The 21,408-nt window shown below is 44.7% G+C and overlaps 1 protein-coding gene across 2 annotated transcripts; it reads right to left on the bottom strand.

The window, feature by feature from the left end:
• Positions 1-9,350, bottom strand: TRIM45 (tripartite motif containing 45). 2 transcript variants are annotated; one of them, XM_060027825.1, is made up of 6 exons: positions 8,863-9,350; positions 6,531-7,209; positions 5,127-5,257; positions 4,171-4,285; positions 1,757-1,883; positions 1-870 (listed from the first exon to the last, which is right to left on the bottom strand). In XM_060027825.1, the coding sequence occupies exons 1-6, from the start codon at positions 9,348-9,350 to the stop codon at positions 722-724; spliced, it is 1,689 nt and encodes a 562-aa protein (XP_059883808.1). In that variant the 3' UTR covers positions 1-721. The 2 variants fall into 2 exon arrangements, with proteins under 2 accessions (XP_059883808.1, XP_059883799.1); XM_060027816.1 differs by having other exon boundaries at positions 5,127-5,256; positions 6,476-7,209.
• Between the last annotated feature and the right edge of the window lie 12,058 nt (positions 9,351-21,408).

Here is a 21,408-nt window from a genome sequence, read left to right on the forward strand (position 1 = left end):
GGTACCTCCATGTCTGTACAAAACAGAAAGGAGCCTCCTTGGTACAGAAAGGACATTTTTTTTTTGGAGGGGGTGATACAAAGTTTATTCAATTAGATTTTTCTGTTTACAACTGAGATCACATCTACATACTATATTGCTAGTCTACATGAGTACAGTTTTTCTAACAAGTTTATTAGACTTACAGTGAATGGGCTCAGTCATACAAAAACATGCACACACTGACACTGTTAAAACAGTAATGCATACATTATACTCCTCCTATAAAGCCAGCTTTGATTAACAACTGCTAGTTTCAAAGATCTGTCTGCTTTTGAAGATGAACTAAGATAGACACTATGATTCTCGAATCTATTTTAGCCATTTTGTACAGTCGCTCTCCTACTGGACTACAGTATATATGTTTTAAAAGGACACTAACGAGGGGCACCATCTGGTATTAACTTTAACCAGACAGCTGACTGCCTCCCCTCCCCCAAAGACCTTTGGCCACGAAGAAGAGAAACGTAGCGTGAAGAAGAGAAACGTAGCGTGGTCTCTGGTGCTCGACCACCTGGACGTACAATCAGTGAGTAACTCACAAAAAGGTACTTGGACTCGAGGGTATAACATAAGGCACTTTGTTTTTAATTCCATCAGTTTCTTCAGAATTAAGGTCAGGGGTTCTCTGGTGATCTGAAGCCGTGCTGGCCTCAGCTACGACCACAGACCCAGGAAGCCGTCAGAGGGCCACCGTCCTCAGTACACTCCTCGCTGCGCTCTGCCCACCTGCCCATGCGCATTCTGACTTCTCAGTAAACTTCCCACAGCACGACCAGTGGGGGCGCCCCGGGTGGCCTTTGTGTCCGTGGCCACAGCCTAGGTACCCACCTGCATGGTTCAAAGAGAAGAGGGGAGAACCACCATTAGAGGAAAGTCCAGCAGTTACCACGGAAATTAATGCTTCTGGCGACATTCAGACTCATGGACGTGAAAATGTCTAATAAAAACCCAGAGAGAGGAACAAGCTATTCGGTGCCTCTGTAGTCAGGGGAACTCTCAAGACTGATGACAGCAAATCAATCAAGGTTAGCTGAAGTTCTAAGAAGAGTGTTATTTTAACACTGCTAACTCAAGGAGAAGAACTGGTTTGGATTTTAACTGTAACATAATCTAGATGAAAGGGAAGTGCAGAGTGGTGGAAATAAACAAAATAGATCCTGAAGTGTTTATATGAGAGTTTACAAGAGCCTATCTTAAGGCCCACCATTGGAGTAAGGATACCACAGAATACTGAAAATAATTAGATCTCTTGCCTGAGCTGACCCTCTTGCCCACCCACCCTGCCCCCAAGAAAAGAGCCAGACCTGGTTCAGTTAATTTATTCATCTGTTCTCCCATCCCTGCCTTGTTTAAATTTCTCTAAGGTTTTAAAAGGAACGGAGCGGGTTTACATCTTTGACACTGCTCAGGCTGTTGGAAAGGGTACAGGCTGAAATCGAGCATTCTGGGAGAAGCACAGGGCTCCTAGGATTAGTGAACTGTATCAAAACTAAAAAACTCAGAACTTTGCAGCTTGCTATTTCAGTTTCCAGAACAAGAAGCTTTAAATGAAACTTTTAGAACTGTGATATATTTATACACACAGACTGCATTCCTAGAAACAAAGCCTAAGTCTGAACACCCCGAAGCTGGTCGCTGTGGTAGTTGATCCCGCCGCCAGGAGACAGCAGCAGAGGGAGAGCGAGGGCTTTCAGGAGCGACTGGTTCTCCTTACCCGGCATGGTGCCTCCACATGCGCAGCGAGCAGTCTTCTGGCCTCCGCTGGAGCAGAACGTGCAGCAGTGAAACACGCCTGGGTGTGAGCGGTGCCGTTTCCTCACGGTCACAGCGAATGGTGAGCCCTTCAATGTTCAGACCAAGAGCAAAGAACAGCACCTGTGAGTCAACAGGGGTGTGCCGAGCGTCACACATACTAAACGGAGTGTAAGTCGCAGGGCCTGTCCCTGGAGGGACGAGGACAGCAGGAGCGAAACAGCGACTGGGGGACAGCAGCCAGCTGGGCGCTGAGCTGGATGGGGCCAGATACAAATGCAGTGAGGGGGGGAGTTAAGGAATCCGTGCTGCTCTCCCAGCATGCATACCACCTGATGCACTAGGAAACCCAACTGTGCTTTCAGGTCACTGACCTTGGTCTCTATCTCCTCCATTCCTGAGCAAGCTTGGGTAACTATAGAGCACACAACCACAAGGTGAGGACATCTGTGGTCCTTTCTCCAGTTTCTCGGCCACACACCCCCTCCCCTCAGATGCTGAGCCAGCTCCTCTCCTTCCATCCCTCCATCCTGGACACAACTGTTTACCCATCCCCTTTACTCTGGGTTGGTGACGATAGATGGAAGGGAGGAAGGTTAAAAGCCTGTGGTTAATAATTCTCAGATTGGGCTTCCCTGGTGGCACAGTGGTTGGGAGTCCGCCTGCTGATGCAGGGGACGCGGGTTTGTGCCCCCGTCCGGGAGGATCCCACGTGCCGTGGAGCGGCTGGGCCCGTGAGCCATGGCTGGCTGCTGGGCCTGCACGTCCAGAGCCCGTGCTCCGCAACAGGAGAGGCCACGGCAGTGAGAGGCCCGCATACCGCAAAAAAAAAAAAAAAAAAAAATCTCAGATTAGAAACTCTCCTGCCTCTTTTCCTTCAAGGATAACTTCCATTCTCCAATTTCTACCCTATGTTAAACAGTAAATATTTAATAACTGTTGTTATGTGCCTATCCGTGCATGAGAACCACACGTTCTGCAAAAGCACAAAGCAGAGAGGCTGGCACCTTAGAAGCCTTTCAAATGTTAAATCTCTCTTCCTTTAAAGAGTTTACAATCTGTTTTAAAAACAACCTGGAGTTCAAAGCTATGGGTTCAAATTATGATTTTTCCACACAGGTACTGTGTATTGTGGCAAGTTTGTTTTCTCGGTCCAGTTGGATGATGATCCTTATGCCTCAGTGATTTGGAGGAAAAGTGAAATAATGTTTGTAAAAACACCTAACCCGGCTTCCCTGGTGGCGCAGTGGTTGAGAGTCTACCTGCCAATGCAGGGGACACGGGTTCGAGCCCTGGTCCGGGAGGATCTCACATGCCGCGCAGCGGCTGGGCCCATGTGCCGCAACTACTGAGTCCATGCGCCACAACTACTGAGCCTGCGCGCCACGGCTATCAAAGCCCGTGTGCCTAGAGCCCGTGCTCTGCAATGGGAGAAGCCACTGCGATAAGAGGCCCGCGTACCACAATGAGGAGTAGCCCCCACTCACCACAACTAGAGAAAGACCGTGCGGAGCAATGAGGACCCAATGCAGCCAAAATAAATAGATAAATAAATTTACAAATAAATAATTAATAAATTTAAAAAAAACACCTAACCCGTCTGACATCCTGTAATTAGGCAAAAGCAGCAAGTGGCTATTGAATATGAGTCTTCCTGTGGCACAGACCACAAGCCTAACACATCATGATGCTCTATGGTGTTTTATTGTCCTTGTCAGTGTTGATTTCTGGTTGGGGGAAACCTCTGACAGCTCGAATGTCAGCAGAGATTCTGCTGGACGTGTTGAGTATTACCCACTTTTTAAAAATTCATAATCTCTACACCAGAAAGTGTTACATGTATCTATGGAGGTAACAGACAAGCATATACGTATAAACAGAGTAGAGTATTATCTGGGCAGATGGTTAGGCAGAGAGATGACTGGTCAGTCAAGAAGAGAGGGCATAACTCTCCCAATGGTGTTCCAGTAAGTCCATGTCTGGTCATAGCCTGAAAAAGCTGGAATATCCTGACCTAGATTATATTGCTCAAACGTGTGTATGCTTGCCCGCTGGTAGATTGGCCCCTCTGATCAAGGCATCTTTCCCAAATTAAGAATTCCAACAAACTGGGAGAATGATAAAATACAAGCACAACTGCCAGGAGGTAAAGTAGGGATAGAGAATTCTTAATCGTCACCAGCATCCTCTCGTAAGGATAAGAGCTGCAAAATCTGGGCCATTTCTAAAGTGAGATGAAATAAGAAAGAAGAGAATCCTGTTCAAGGCCTCTATACAGCTGATCCTGTGAGAAATGTCTCCACATCCTAAGATGACAAAACCCAGGGGGGCCAGGGTGAAAGGAGGTCAGGGAAGCACAGGTAAGGTCTCACTCACCTGCACGTGTTGTTCCTTGACACAGACGAACACAGTATAGATGCCAGGTTCCTTGGGGGTATAGGAAACGTAGTATGTCCCATCCTTGTTATCGTGGACCATCGTTTTGACTGGACTGGATGGAGGTGAGAGTTCAAAAATATCACTCATTCTCACAAGCCTGCTTCAGTTGCCCACTATTTTAGGATGTAAGCTCTACACCAGCGGTCCCCAACCTTTTTGGCACCAGGGACTGGTTTCGTGGAAGACAATTTTTCCACGGATGGGGGGATGGTTCGGGCGGTAAAGCGAGCGCTGGGGAGCAGCAGATGAAGCTTCACTTGCTCACCCGCCGCTCACCTCCTGCTGTGCGGCCCGGTTCCTAACGGGGCTGCAGACCCCTGCTCTACACCATAAATCCAGTATTAATTTTAAAGGTCCCCCAGGCAGGATGTATCTTCTACTTGTCTCGGAAATTAATTTTACAACAGAAGGTAAGCAACATAAATGCTGATTTAATCTGATGTTCTGACGAATTCCTTGAAAGCGTCACTGTGTTCTCTCCCCTCAGCTTCTGTTGCACCCTCCTGCCCTTCGTCCTCCCTCCTCCCTCCTCCCTCCTCTAATTCCAGAGACGTATAACTTTGCTCCCAGAACAGTTTAGTAGCAAAGTGAGGCTGAATTTTGAGAAGGGCGCCATTCAGTCTAACACGGAATATTTTTCAGTCTATTTGAAGCTTGGGATGAAGGCAGTCTGAGGGGCAGATCAGACCTTTGGGAGAGAATTGAATACAGGCCTAAAACCCACACAAGGAAACACATCTGGTCCACTTGGTCCTATTGCACTTTTCAATGGCATCATGGGGAGGTAGGCTGGAACTACTGCAGTTACATACAGCCCCACTACTGCAAAGGACCTCGGGTTTCCAGTCGCATCACCGCGCATTACCTGTGACGCCTGAGTGTATAATACAAACCTGTCTTTGTTATCTTTAGGGACTACTGCGACTTGAATGGTCTCTCCTCCCCTGCCCATGCTCTCTCCTGCTGCATCCTTACAAATGACGGTGAAAGAGACTGTCTGTTTCTCGCGGGCTCTGTGGAGATCTGCGGAAGATAAACACTCCATCCTCACCTCAAAGGCCAACTGCGGTGACTGTATCCCCAGATCAGACACCATCTTGCCTTTTCTCTTTAGAACAAAAGGTTGTGTTTCCAGTTTCCTCCCTTTCTTTTCTCCCAGGCATACCTCTTGGGAGTCGCTCCCGGTGAGCCTGCTTCTGTCTCAGCCAGCAGCTGCTCTTGGATCATATAGGATCCTGGACCTTAATTTCAGCCTTAAGGAAGCTTTGAAAATACTCAGGTTTGATGTATGTATTCAGAGAAAAAAACCTCTGGACGCCGTGAGAGAGGCTGGTAACCCCAAACTACCCTCTCTGAGCTGCAGATCCTGCTGGAAGAGGCAGGGGGTACAGGGTGACCACCTGGGACTCTTCATGCTGTGAAGTCCTCCACAGCGGGGTAGCCGTGCCATGGTGTTGGGGGCATATTCAACAGCTACAGCCTCTGGTCCGGAAGTCAGATGAAACAGGCTTCTTAACCTGGGGTTCGGGAACTACTATGAGGCCTTACGAAGGGTCTAAGAATCTCCTGAAATTGTATGCCCAAATTAATGGGTGTTTCTTGGGGACAGATCATTCTCAAAGGGATCTGTGACCCCCGAACAGGTAAGAATTCCTGTGCCAGTTAGGATGACTCTACAGTAGAGTCTTCCTGTGAGGACTGATCTGTGAAATATATGTTTGATCAATGTGGTCAAAAGAAATTGTTTTTCCCCTCTACTGACTGAAATGCCTACCGTTTTCCTTCAAATGCCAACACGTGGCTTACATGAACCAAAAAGGGCATAGAAGAAAGCAAACCATAATCCTGTCATCCTCACTCCTCAGAAACTGTCTTCAGAACTTGGTCCAAGCCATCCTCTCTGAACAGGCAGGATTCTGCCCTGCCCTGAGGCCTATGCTGTTATCTCCTATGGGCACTGCCTCTGTCCTGTCATCTGAGAGAAACAGCATGATCCTTGAGTTCCTTGGTAGTTACTACTTTTCTCCACTGGAAAAGGGTCAAGCTTCACCCCTGTAGGGATCTTAACTGTACCCTGACCAGAACAAATCAGAAAGAAAAGGACAAGGGTGGGGTCACCGTCCATCGGATCCATATGTCTCCCTCCCTAGCTAAATGAAGGCCATGGCTGGAAAAGCCACATGTCTTTAACACCATGTCCTGTCCACTGTCCTCTCAACGCCAGTGGGAAATGCCTTCCTACCTTCCCCTTGAAGGACACATTTGGCTGGATCGACCTCTTTGGTATTGATGGCCCCATAAACTTCATAGCCACGGCACAGGCCTGCTTTCTCCTTAGGAGAGAAGGTGATCTTCTCGTTCACTCCAGGACGGGCACTGTATGCCACTTTGTTCAACTTTGTGAGCCGTTCCAGGACCACCCCTTTGGTGATGAGGATCTCCAGGTCGGAGCCACTGGTCAGCAAGTGCTCGGTGAACTCCACTCCGGTCCGCATGTCTGCCAGCAGCTGCTCCAGCTGTGCCTTCTGCAGCTGCAGGGAGTTCTCCTTCTGGATCCGGATGGCTTCCAGCTGCTTCAGCAGCTTGTCCCGATGCTCCTCGATGGCCTTGATGTAGCCCTCGGAGAAGCTGCGGACGTCGGCGGCCACGGCCTCCACCCGTTCCTGCAGGGCGCGGTTGGTCCCTTTGATCTGTGCCAGCGCCTTCTCCAGGGCCTCCACGTGGGGCTGGGTGCCTTTGAGGAGCTCCCGCACGGAGTCCCCGTGCTTGTGGACAACGTTGCTGGCAAGGTCGCAGGGGTGCTCCCGGTGCCCCCCCACCATGCATTCCCGGCACACGGGCTGGTCGCAGAGCTCACAGAACAGCCTCAGCTCCTCCGCAGGGTGAGCGGGACACAGAATGGGCTTCCCAATCTGGCTGTAGCCTTTCAAGTCTTTCAGGTCCACCATGGTGTGGTAAGTCGTCTTCTTCTGCCGCCTAGGGGCAAACAGAGTCGGGGACGGGAAATGAGGGGACAACTCTACTTGGGAAACAGTCCGGCAGTTTTAAGAGCACGGGCTCTGAAGTCCAGCAAATCTGGGTTCGGTTCCTCATTCTAACCTCTTACTAACCACATGACCCTCTAGGATTCCAGTTCCTCTTCCGTACCGTGGGGATAATACCTACCTGAAAGGGCTGTTGTATAGGATTAAATGACAGTAGGCTAGGGCTCTCTGACTGGGCACCTGACTTTGCCAGAGGTTGCAATGCTAAGGCTACATCCTGGAACTTTCCCCAAAGAATTAATTTGTCAAGTTTAGGCAAGACCCTCAGCCTACTCCTGCAGCAAGCTAGAGGGGAGAGCACAGTGGAGACCCAGCAGCAAGAGACCAGACCTGTGCCAGATGGCACAAAATGAGCCTCAGGCAATTAAAAAGCAGCCGGCTGGCCACGACAGTCTCCCTCAGCTTCCACCTAACACTCTGGTAAAGCATTTCCTTTGACTAGTGCCTACATCACCCAAAGCAGCAAGCTAGAATTTTCCTCAACAAGAGTCATCAACATTATTAGAGAGAGTGGTCAGTGGTCAGTAAAATCAAGCCTCTAATTCCCCTTTTCTGTAGCCCTCTAGAGATTCAGGGAAATCCCTAGAAACCATGGTAACTGTTCAGATTTTCCCCGTTAGCATTATAGCAACATCAAGCTTACATGCCTATTCCGGCACCAGAAGAGTGGTTGTAGACAAAATAGGGCCAGCTGTTTAGCTGGCAGCAAAGGAGTCCAAATACAAGTTAAAAATAGAAAGACCGAAGACTACTAACTTGTTCTGTTGGTGAGGCCAGAAAACACATGGAAGGCAGAACTTAAAAACCACGGTAGGCTAATCCTAAAACCTTGGCCATCTTACACTGTGATGTTCTGGAATGGGGGAAGGGGGTCTGAAGGGGACAAAGTGATTTATGTGACAAACTGTTCACCACACACCCTAAAAGACATAATCTACACCCCAATACGCACCTACCAGCCCACCTCACCAAGTTCCAGAGTAACACTAGGGTACAAGGCAAAGGCTGAGATTGTGCCCCACTCACTAATCAGCACCTTATACTGGGAAGGCAGCAGAGATTAGTAGCAAGAGCATAGAAGGCAGTCAGAAGATCTGGATTTTAAATTCAGTTCTGTTAGACACTACTTACCAGCTATGGGACCTTGGCAAATCACATGCTACTGAGCTTCAGTTTCCTCAAATAATAAATAGGGATGAAAACATTGCCTGCTTTTCTATGAGTTGCAAGGATCCAATGAGATCGAGGGCAGGGGCTTTGTCATTATACTCATTCACTTTCTCTAGCACCCAGTACAATTATTCACTATACAAATGATTGATGATCCAAGGAAAGTGTAAATGTGCTTTGTAAACTGAGAAGGACTCTGCAAACCTTTGATGCTATAATTATCATGGGTATTATATAAAGGCTGCAGGAGTTAACTACTGTTCTGGAATATCTGTAATCACACTGTATATTGCTCTCTGACCTTCCATGGAATTCAAGCTTTCCTTGCCATCTGCTCACCAAGGTTATTTCTCTGTCTTGACACCTCTTTGTACTCCGTTCTTAAGCCACACCAGGTGGGGTATCCCATCTTTACCTATGAGCCTGGCAGCAGAAATGGCAGAGATTGGCTTTGCAGGTCTGACACCTCTTCTCCACTTCCCTGTCGCTGCACAGGTCACACACCAGGCCCTGGCCTTCCCCACGCAGACTCTCCAGCATCACATCATTCATGGCCAGGTGGTCTATGGTTAAAGCCTTCACTCCACCCATGGGCAGGTCCACCTGAGCATCACATACCGGACAGAGGATGCCAATTTGCGGCTGCAGAGTGCGTGGCTTGAGTTCCTGGAATACTGACCCCTCAGAGCTTGTGTCAGAGTCTCCCCCTCGGATGTCCACTACTGAGAAGGGTGCCAGCTGCTCCAGACAGGTGGTGCAAACTGTGTGCAAACAAGGCAAGAGCCTGGGGGCTTTGAAAAGCCCCATGCACAAAGGGCAGCGAGTCTTGCCTGAGTTTCCAGGTGTGGTCCCACTGGGGAGTTTGCTCACGAAGCCCAGCAGCGGCTTCCTTTTTTCTGCCATATTCCCTACGTTTGTGCTCAGTATCAGAAAAGGCCCTGGGCAGTTCTATAATGAAGTAGTATGTGATTAGGCCCACCCAAAGAGAAAGTTTCCAAAACTTGAACAGAGACCACGGGGACTCTCCCTTTGGCAAATCAAAGGGCAAAAAGGAAGAAAAGGATTCCTCAAAGGAACCACCCACGGATCTCAGCAAGGCCCCCTCCTTTGCAAGGCATCCCATACCAGACACGCCCACGCCCTTCTCTGTCTCCCCAAGTCCTCCTCCCCGGAAGCGCTTACAGATTTAGGTCTCCAGCTAGTCCTTCTGTCGACTCCTGAACCCCTGCACCTCCATCACCCTCCACTACCAGCCCCCTCCCACCGCCCGCCCCACTGGTCCCGCGCCCGCCCCACGACAAGTGCCACGCCCGCCCCCGCGTGATGAGGTAGGGGCGCCTCCCACTCCTTCCCTCGACTGGGCCCTCCGCGGAAGGCACGCGGCGGACGAGGGGCCTACGAGACCCCACCGGCTCCTCGGTTGCCACCGCCTCCCCACCCCTAGGTCCAAGTTGCCCAACGACCCTGGCCCCTCCTCGCACCAATCCCAGCCCGGGGCTACTCAGGCGAGCCCAATCACCGTCCGAGAGGGGCGGCCCTTGCCGCTGCAGGCCCCGCCACCCTCCAGAGTAACACCATCTGCATCCAATAAGCTTTGGAAATTGCACATCTTCACCTGTCCTCTCCGGGGAGGGGCGGGATCAAACTAAGGGCGGGAGGCGGGGCGGCCTGAGGGCTTGGGGCTGGGAGGAGAAAAAGAGTAAAGCTGGGAGTGAGCGGCATAGTATAGCCAGCGTCACCATTTCACGGCGACTGTCTCCCTCTCTACGGCTGTGGCGACCAGCGAGGCTAGAGTACCACTTAAAAAGCCGCGCTGATGTGCCACGGGTACGGCCTCCTTTGCGCCCTTGGATTGGTCCCACCAACCCAGCCTGCGCCCTCTCATTGGTGGGTGGCGCTGTCAGGTGGTCCCGAGCTCTGCCCTAGGGCTTGCTGGGAGTTGAAGCAGGAGGTGATTTCCTGGTTCCCGAGCCCTCGGGCCCCGCGACTGGTGTTTTTTCCTCGGCGCGGCTGAGAGCCTGTGAGTTCCCCTCTGGGCCTCCCAGCTTATTTTAGTTAAGGAGTCCTCGAGGCCTAGCGTGCTGGTTATCAGAGCTTCTAGAAGCGGCTTGCCGGCTCCTGGCATTTTCCGGGCCAGACTGGTTCTGAGGACGCGTCAGGGAGACCGTTGGACCCAGGTCTAGCGTTGCCTTCGTTCGGCCAGCGCCCGGGAGCTCGACTCCAGATTCCCTGGGGCTGGAGAAGCCGTTGTTTCGTCCGTCGGGGCCAGAGGTGCAGATGACTAAGGGGTTGTTTTTCGTCCAGAATTCTACAGTTTGTGTAAGAGAAGCAGGGCAAGTTTGTCCGCTGTTTTTATCAATCAGGGGCGGCCCGTGACCGGTCACAGTGGGATAGTGGAAGATGTCAAAGAGGGATAAGTCCTTTGTGGGCTCACAAACTATTGGGAAGATGAACACACCAGGCACTCTTTCCTTCACAGTTTCTTTGTCTTCTTATAGTGTCCTTACGAGGGGTCTCCTGATTTGGCCTTATGGGGGATTTGCTTCACCTGGGATCTAGGACCTGTATCTCTAGAATTACAGAAATGGTAACACTCTGGCTCCTTACCCTCCACTTGTTCTCCTTATCTTAAGCCCGTGTAGGATGTCTGATTATCTGTCTCACTGCTTGCTTTGTTAATGACTTTCCCTACTTGATTTGGACCCAGTGGGCAACTGTCTCATTGATGTCTTCATTATCCATTTCGTGCTGTAGACACAGAGCCTGCAGCCTAAGATTTAAGAAATATGGAATCTGAAACAAACGAACAAAAACTTGACTCTGAAATATGAAAAGAAACTGTAAAATAAAAATTGAAATGTTTGGCCATATCCAAAATATAACATGTCAGTGAGTCAAATGCCACTTTTATATGTAAATTACATGTTGTTTCCCAAAGTACGCATGCCTACAAAGGTCTTAAAATAGTCCTTACCTAGATTTCTTCAACTTCTTGTCCTTCTCCATACCTACTGGCTCAGAATCTGCTTTCTCCTCTCCAGTATGCTGGGGTGAGTCACAAAAACTGTGCAGACTTGGGTTTGCTATATATTCTTGCTCTGAACTCCATCTCAACCCTCCCTGATGCCTGGTCATGCTTTGCTTCATCTCTTATTTATGCTCTATCATATTTCCCATGGTAGATGTTCCAGGCTTCTCTTGTTTAAGAAGTGCTTTATAATTTATATGTTTATTATCTTACTTAATCATTTAACAACTCTCTGAGAAAAGTCTCAAGTTTGGTGGCCAGCCCAAGGTAACACATCTGAGACTTGAACTCTGTCTCATGACGCCACGTTTAAGATTCTAGCCCAAGCACCTCTCTTACCCTTTCCTTTCCCAGCTTCTTAAGCATTGAATCCTTCATATACTCAGCAGGTAACTGCCTTTAATTGAGTAAGAAAAGCAACTCCCTCACTTTTTTTTAACATCTTTATTGGGGTATAATTGCTTTACAATGGTGTGTTAGTTTCCGCTTTATAACAAAGTGAATCAGTTGTACATATACATATGTTCCCATATCTCTTCCCTCTTGCATCTCCCACCCTCCCTATCCCACCCCTCCAGGCGGTCACAAAGCACCGAGCTGATATCCCTGTGCCATGCGGCTGCTTCCCACTAGCTACCTACCTTACGTTTGGTAGTGTGTATATGTCCATGCCTCTCTCTCGCTTTGTCACAGCTTACCCTGCTCCCTCCCCATATCCTTAAGTCCATTCTCTAGTAGGTCTGTGTCTTTATTCCTGTCTTACCCCTAGGTTCTTCATGACATTTTTTTTTCTTAAATTCCATGTATATGTGTTAGCATACAGTATTTGTCTTTCTCTTTCTGACTTACTTCACTCTGTATGACAGACTCTAGGTCATTCCACCTCATTACAAATAGCTCAATTTCGTTTCTTTTTATGGCTGAGTAATATTCCATTTCCCTCACTTTTTACTAAAAAAATCTATGATTCATCACATCTCGTTTCAGACCTCTCCTGACTGCTTTTCTTCTCTTCCAAGTTTAACCCCACAGGACTTTTGCTCTTGATTCCAACCTTTCCTGCCTTCTCAAAACCTTGCTATTCCTACATTTTCAGTCAGTCCTTTACTAGCGTGTTCTTCTACCAAATCCTCCCTTGACTAGGCTGCCTGTCAACTTACTGACCTTTGTGACTCTCACCACTACATTTCAGAAGAGTAATCTCACTTTCTGCTTTCATCATGGTCTTCTCATTATCACCATCGCCACCCATTTTTTTCCTCCCCCAAATAAACTAACTCCTCTTTCCTGTTGAGACTTCTCTTGTGGATCACAAGTGACCATGTCACTGGCCTTTTCTCACTACAGTCTCTTTAGTATTCACCATTGTTATGTACTTCTTCGTCCTTAAAACTTGCTTTCCCCCTTGCCTTCTGAAATACTCTCCTGGCCTTCTTGTCTCCTGGACTGCTTCTCATGTTCTCCTTCCTCACTAGTTCCCCTTCCTCCACTTTACCTTTTCTTCTTATACAGATGATCCTCAGATTCACACTTTTCAGTACTGACCTCTCTCCTGAGCTTTGGTCACAGCCATCTGTTATAAACCTGTGCTCAAATGTTGCCCCATCACCTTAAGCCCTGCATAGCTTAAACTTCATTGAGCTTCTTTATTCACCAAACTGTGCTCTTTGAATTTTCCTATTTTATTCTCTCAAGGATATCATCCTTCTCCCTTCCCTCCAGCTTGAAACCTTATAGTGCTCTTGGCCTCCTTTCTCTTTTTCCATATCCAGGCAGATACCTTTTCCATCCCCACTGCCAATACCTTACTGTGTAGAATTTTCTGATGATAAGGACATTATCACCCTTACTTCAAGTATTAGACTAGTCTCTGAATTATTCCTACCCTCCACTTTTACTCAGTTGAATTTATACAGTTTTTCCAAATTAACTGTAAAAATATGATACAAATCAGTCTTCATTCTAAAAGCTTCAGTAGCTCCCAATCCCCATAGGATAAAATCTGGATTCCTTAATAGGTCCATAAAACTTGCCTTTTCGTTTACCTAAACATTGCCAAGAACACTTCTTGGCCTTATCCAATTTTGTCTTCAGAATTCTTCCACCTTTATTATTTAAACACACCTTCTCTTTTTCTTTTTTTTTAAATTAATTTTTATTGGAGTATAGTTGCTTTACAGTGTTGTGTTAGTTTCTACTGTACAGCAAAGTGAATCAGCTATACTTATACGTATATCCCCTCTTTTTCGGCTTTCCCGTTTAGGTCACCACAGAGCATCGAGTAGAGTTCCGTGTGCTATACAGTAGGTTCTCATTAGTTATCTATTTTATACATAGTATCATTAGTGTATGTATGTCAATCCCAATCTCCCAATTCCTCCCTCTTCTTTTTTTTAATTGACTTTTTTTTTTATTGAAGTATAGTTGTTTTACAACGTTGTGTTAACTTCTGCTGTAGAGCAAAGTGATTCAGTTATACATGTATATACATTCTTTTCCATTATGGTTTATCACAGGATATTGAATATAGTTCCCTGTGTTATACAGTAGGACCTTGTTGTTTATCCATTCTATATATAATAGCTTACATCTGCTAACCTCAGCCTCCCACTCCATCCCTCCCCGTCCCTCCCCAACCTATCCTCCCCCTTGGCAACCACAAGTCTGTTCTTTATGTCTGTGAGTCTGTTTGTGTTTCGTAGATAGGTTTCATTTGTGTCATATTTTAGATTACACATATAAGTGATATCATGGTATTTGTCTTCTCTCTCTGACTTACTTCACTTAGTATGATAATCTCTAGTTCCATTCATGTTGCTGCAAATGGCATTATTTCATTCTTTTTTATGGCTGAGTAGTATTCCATTGTATTATATATATGTACTGCATCTTCTTTATCCATTCATCTGTCAGTGGACATTTAGGTTGTTTCCACGCTTGGTTATTGTGAATAGTGCTGCTGTGAACATAGGGGTGCGTGTATCTTTTTGCATTATAGTTTTGTCTGGATATATGCCCAGGAGTAGGATTACTGGATCATATGGTAATTCTATTTTTAGTTTTTTGAGGAACCTCCATTCTGTTTTTCTATAATGGCTGCACCAACTTACATTTCCAGCAACAATATAAGAGCGTTCTCTTTTCTCCACACCCTCTTCAACATTTGTTATTTGTAGACTTTTTAACAGTGGCCATTCTGACCAGTGTGAGGTGGTACCTCATTGTAATTTTGATTTGCATTTCTCTAATAATTAGCAGTGTTGAATATCTTTTCATGTGCCTATTGGCCATTTGTATTTCTTCTTTGGAGAAATGTTTATTTAGGTCTTCTGCCCATCTTTTGTTTGGGTTGTTTGGTTTTTTCTGTTGTTGAGTTGTATGAGCTGTTTGTATACTTTGGAAATTACAGAGATTTGGAAATCTCTTGTCTGTTGCATCATTTGCAAATATTTTCTCCCATTCCGTAGGTTGTTTTTTCATTTTGTTGATGGTTTCCTTTGCTGTGCAGAACCTTATAAGTTTGACTAGGTCTCATTTGTTTATTTTTGTTTTTATTTCTATTGCCTTGGGAGACTGACCTAAGAAAACGTTGGTATGATTTATGTCGGAGAATATTTTGCCTATGATCTCTTCTAGGCGTTTTAAGGTTTCATATCTTATTTTTAAGTCTTTAAGCCATTTTGAGTTTATTTTTGTATATGGTGTGAGTATGTTCTAACTTCATTGATTTTCATGAGGCTGTCCAACTTTCCCAACACCACTTGCTGAAGAGACTTTTTTCCATTGTGTATTCTTGCCTCCTTTGTTGAAGATTAATTGACTGTAGTTGTGTAGGTTTATTTCTGAGCTCTCTATTCTGTTCCATTGATCCATATGTCTGTTTTTGTGCCAGTACCATGCTGTTTTGATTATTGTAGCTTTGTAGTATGGTCTGAAGTCTGGGAGGGTTATGCCTCCAGCTTTGTTCTTTTTCCTTAGGATTGCTTTGGCAATTCTGGGTCTTTTGTGGTTCCACATAAATTTTAGGATTATTCTAGTTCTGTGAAAAATGTCATGGGTAATTTGATAGGGATTGCATTAAATCTGTAGACTGCTTTGGCTAGTATGGCCGTTTTAACAATATTAATTCTTCCCATCCAAGAGCATGGGATATCTTTCCATTTCTTTGAATCATCTTTCAGTTTCCTGTATTAGTATTTTATGGTTCTCAGCATATAAGTCTTTCACTTCCTTAGTCAGGTTTATTCCTAAGTATTTAAATTTTTTTTTTGGTGCCATTTTAAAAGGTATTGTTTTTTTACATTCCCTTTCTGATATTTCATTGTTAGTGTAAAGAAATGCAACCAATTTCTGAAACATACCCTTCCTTCTATGTTATGCTGCTTAACACTACTTCTGTGAAACTTTCCCTGTTATTTCAGAGCTCCAGATTTGACTCCAATAGCTCTTCTGCCTGTACTTTTCACTACTACATTCTGGTATTAAACGTTTTTATTTATTATGCATGTATTGATATATGTATATATGTATAATATATATACACATACACACATACATTCTTTGTTTATTAAGATGAAAAACCCTTGGCAACCAATCCTTTGCCTACACAGTAGACATCTAATAGACTTATTAGTGATGAGGCAAATAAATGATCTCATAGTAGAACAGGGCTTCCCTGGTGGTGCAGTGGTTGAGAATCTGCCTGCCAATGCAGGGGGCACGGGTTCGAGCACTGGTCTGGGAAGATCCCACATGCCGCGGAGCAGCTGGGCCCATGAGCTGCAATTACTGAGCCTGCGCATCTGGAGCCTGTGCTCCACAGAGAACAAGAGAGGCGGCGATAGTGAGAGGCCTGCGCACGGTGATGAAGAATGGCCCCCACTTGCCACAACTAGAGAAAGCCCTCACACAGAAACGAAAACCCAACACAGCCATAAATAAATTAATTTAAAAAAAAAAAAGTAGAACAAATGGGATGACCTGCAACCAAGAGTTCTGTGGATAATGCAGACCATAAGTGATATGGGGTGATATTAAGGGAGAGGATTATTTAAGGATTCTACTTTCCCAGCATTAGTTAGTGTTTTGTTCCATGCTCACATACTGCTTCATCTTTCTGAGGACCTCAGGCAGAAAATAGTTACAGGGAAGTGCAGAGTCATGGGATCAGAGGAACAGGACTGATGTAAGTGACCAGGTCCATCAAGGTGTCTAAGGAGTTTCAGCCCACTCCTGTAGCCCAAGAAAGACAAGAAGACTAGAAAGGGAAGATGACCCATCAGGAAACCAGGCAGGTCTGGATTAGACAGTATGCCTGATCATCACCACCAGCCATGGAGTGAATGTATAGGAAGTGAACCAGAGAGCCATGTCAGACTTATCTTTCAACATTATAGCTGTTTCTGTCAACTCACCATCCTTCCTCCTTCCTTATTTCAGAGCAAGGACAGTCATTTCTCCTAAGATCTGTATTCTGAAGCCCAGTCTCATCTGCCTCCTCCTTCTCCTCTCTCTTCATACTTTCTTTTTTTAATTAAATTTAATTTTCTAGCTTCATTGAGGTATATTTGACATATAATATTGTATAAGTTTGTGTCAAACTTATTCAAACTTACCAAATCAAACTTGTTGATTTGATACATTTATGTATTACAGAATGATTACCAACATAGCCAACGCCTGCATCATACCACATAATTACCATTTCCTTTTTGTGGTGAGAACATTTGAGATCCACTCTCTTAGCAACTTTCAAGTATACAACACACTATTGTTAACTGTAATCACCATGCTGTACATTAGATCCCCAGAACTTATTCCTCTTATAACTGGAAGCTTGTACATTTGATCACCATCTCCTATTTTCCCCTGCCACCTACCCCTAGTAACTACCATTCTAGTCTGTTTCTATGAGTTTGGCTTTTTCAGATTCCACATGTAATTGATACCATACTTTCTGGTGGATTTTCTTTCAGCTCATACCCATGCTTCACTCTCTTCTTCTACCCTACAACCTGTCTTGAGCTCCTGATTTTGCTCTGCCTCTTAAAAAGAATAGTCTACACTTGTTTCTCTAATTCTTCTCCTCACATTTTACTCCTAAACAGAGTACAGTCTGGCTTTTCCTCTCACCATTGCCTGAAATTGCTGTTGCCAAAGCCTCTGATAACTTCCCACTTGCTGTATCCAGTGGATACTTTTCAGTTATTATCTATAGAATTTGCTATAGCTTTTGACATTGACAATTTCTTCTTGAAACTTTCCCTTGTTCGGTTGCTATAACACTCTTCTTGATCTTCTCTCCTCTTCCTGCCCCTCTGATCACTCCTTTTCTTTCTCCCTGCGGTGTACTTCTTCCTCAATGTGGCTTTTAAACGTTGTTATTTCCCAGGGCCCTTTAGCCCCCCTCCACCCTTTAAAAAACAAAAAAAGTTTCATCCTCCCTTGGTTGTTGTGGGATTGGAGGTGAAAGCACCAGCCCACAGCAGGGAGCAGCTCCCTCCCTGCTCTTCCTGCTTTACTTCAAATTCTTATCATACTTTGTTTGGATTACGAATGTGTCCCTATTTCCAATCCATTCGCTATAATCCTGTTAGAGATCTTTCTGAAACTACATTTTGATCATGATCTTCAGTGGCTATTCTGTACCTTCATTTGTTCATCAAATATCATTTAAGCACCTGGAATATGTTTTCCCCAAATGCCTTCGTGGCTTGCTCTCCACTAGAATAATCAGTTCTGTGAAGGGAGGGACTTTGGACTCTGTGCCAGGATTTATCATTGTGTAGAACAAGCAAAAATCCCTGCTGTCATGCAGATTATCTTCTAGTAGGGGCTTGACTCTACCTCTGCCAGCCCAGCCAAGTTCATTTCTTGCACTGCCCCACCCTGACCTCAGCATGCACCCTGAGCTTCTGCCTCTTTTATGATTGTACAAGCTACTTGCTCTGCTTAGGACACCCTGCTCATTCTCCTTGCCTAGTTAATTCCTACCCATTGGTCAAAGCTCAGTTTTCAGACGTCAGCTTCTCAAGGAATCCTTCATTGATCAAGTCTTTATTATGTGCTGCTCTATGTGCTACCCTTGGTACTCTGTGATGACCTCTAGTAAGTCTTTAACATTCTGCATTTAAATTTTATACTTGCTTGTCTGTTTCTGCCCTCACTGCACCCCACCCCTCCCACACTAAGAACAAGGAACAGTGTTTTATTTCTGCATTCCCAACATTGGGCACATGTCTCAAACATAGTATGGTTTAATAAATGTTCCATACGTGAATAAATGGCCTAGATTCATGTTTAATTTCTAAGAAACTGATCATAATGATAGGATAGATGACTGGAGAAATTTATTGTTTATTTCAGTAGGTCATTTTTGCCTTCTGATTTTTTTTTTCCAAGAGCCTGAGTCTTTAGTGCCATCTAGTGGAAGTAGCTGCAATAAAAAGCTATGCTACTGGTAAAGCTTGGACAGTGCACGCTGTTCTATCTTGTTTATTTTGAACAGAGCCATAGAAGGTAGAACTTGGTCTCATTGCATTATTGGCGCTTTGATTTACATCTAGAAATTCACTGTACCCTGAGATGATTCTAATTGTGAGATCTAGCAAGTATAAATACTCCCTTATAATGGATATTTTCTGATAAATGGGAAACTCCTCAACTTTGAGGTGTACGATGCAATGGCTAGAATGATCTGAGCTTTGAGGCTCTCCTTGTGTAACTGCTTTTAGGTCAGACTGGAAGTAAACAAGAACTAAGTTCCATTATTACTTAACTACCTACCTTTTCAGAAAAAAAATTTTTCGCTGTCTTATCCAAGATCTTCTGGCTCTTCTCACTTGACTCCTAATCATCTGACCAAATTCTCTGCCATGACCCCAGACATTCTATAGTTGTTATAGTCAGGAAGCTGCACCCAATCTTAATTGGTTTGGCATAAATATTAACTATTCTTAGACTATTTATACATTATTGCACACTCTATTCATATCTTTGTGTAAATTCCTTTGCTATATTATGTACTAAAATTCACTAACCTTTTAAAACGCATCTGATACATTATATTAATGTGGATAAATACTTTGTGATCATATCTCATAAATTTATCTTCTATATAAAATATACATGATTAAATTAAATCAGTAATAATATAAAGAAAATGGCATATTTGGAGATTGGTGATGATTCTCGTGATTCAAATTAGAGCAGCAGTTGTGGAGTGCTCATTCTGTTATATTAGAGAATGGATCATAAAAGTCATGCTTTGCACCCTTTATAATGTTGCATTATAATTTAACATATGCTATTTTTTTTCCTTTAAGGATTCTTTTGTGATTTATATTTAATGAACGTGTCAACTTCCAAGATTAATCATGAAAATTTTGATATGGAAGAGACCGTTTGTTTGGAATATGTTTGCCCTAGATATCTTCATGGCTTATTCTTTACCAAAATGGTAAGTCTTTGAGGGCAAGGACTATTGTCTATTAAATTCTATGTCTATCCACAGTATCTAGATGCATGCCTGTCCCATAGTTGGAGCCCAATAATTATTTATTGAATGGATGTATGAGAAGATTGAGGCATGGCTAGGTAAAGACATTGGCTTAAGGTCACACAAGACGTTAGTGGTAGAACTGGGCAAGAATCCATGTTTTCTGACTCCTGTTTTGTTGAGTGATTCAATACAACACCTTGTCTCTAATCGGTGCTGCTTTTAAACCAGGCCCCTGGGTCCCCTGCCCTGGGTCCTTTGCTTTGAAAGGACCCACTGTGGCCCTTCTCCAGTTACATCCCTTCCCAGGGGCCAAGATATTCTAAGAGTACGTCTCCCCACTACTCTCCACTCCGCCCCACTGCCCATTGACACACACACATTCCAGAAGATACTCTAGCTACCAGGGATTCTTGAAATTCCCTGACAGATAGCTGGAAGCCCACTTCCAGGGCCTGTGCTGGCTCTTCTTCGGTTATAGACAGGATAAGTGTGCCCACACCTCGGCCTCAGGAGTGGTAAAGGCCAGCTCTTGTGGGTGGTGGAGCTTGATCAAGTTTGTTGGGATAGCCACACAAATGTGTGTGAGGCCCCTCTGTTGGGTGGAAGGAGAAGAACAGATCATGGGGCTGTTTGCGTCTGTTTCTCCTCTTGCTCATGGTCCCTCAAATGTTAGGGGCAGGCCTACCTCCATAATGAATCTGGTTCTCCCCACATATTAAATGTCATTTAAACCAGCACTAAGTGAATACCTGTATTGTGCCAGACGCTGCACTAGGCATTTTCAAATGTATTTTCTCATTTATGTGTTACCCTTAGGAAGACTCAGAAGTGACTTGCCTAAGGACCCACAGCTGACTAGGTGCAGAGCTAAATGCATAGCAGTATCTTCAGGAAGAGTTCAATGCTCTATACTTAACAAGACACACACACGCATGTGTATGAATGTGATTATATATATAATTATGTATTTTACATATATATTATTTAAAAATGTATATGTATCATATATATGCACGTGTATGTACTTGTCTGGGGGTGTATGTGTGTTACATACATACATATATGCATTGTATGTATATAGACTTTTTTTCATTGATAAAATAATGTTTGATAAAAACAGGTGAACAATTAAGAAAGCGTAAGTAAATAGTAAATCTCCCATGCCATGCCTTGAGTCAGAGATGACCAATTAACTTTTCTGTTGTTGCTGTTGTTAAAGATACTCATATATTTTAAAACTTACCACCAACAATTTTTGAACTTTTTTTATCTGGGCAACTTTAGATATAAGCTGTGTACAAGTGGAGAGAAAAGTATAACACAGCCCCAAGTAACCATCATTCAGCTTCATCAGTTAATGGCATTCTGTCATTCTTACATATTTCTCCAACTTTTATTATCATTTTTCTTTGTTGGAGTATTTTAAATCAAAT

This window comes from Delphinus delphis, chromosome 1 (genome assembly GCF_949987515.2).
Source record: "Delphinus delphis chromosome 1, mDelDel1.2, whole genome shotgun sequence".
NCBI classification, from domain to species: Eukaryota; Metazoa; Chordata; class Mammalia; order Artiodactyla; family Delphinidae; genus Delphinus; species Delphinus delphis.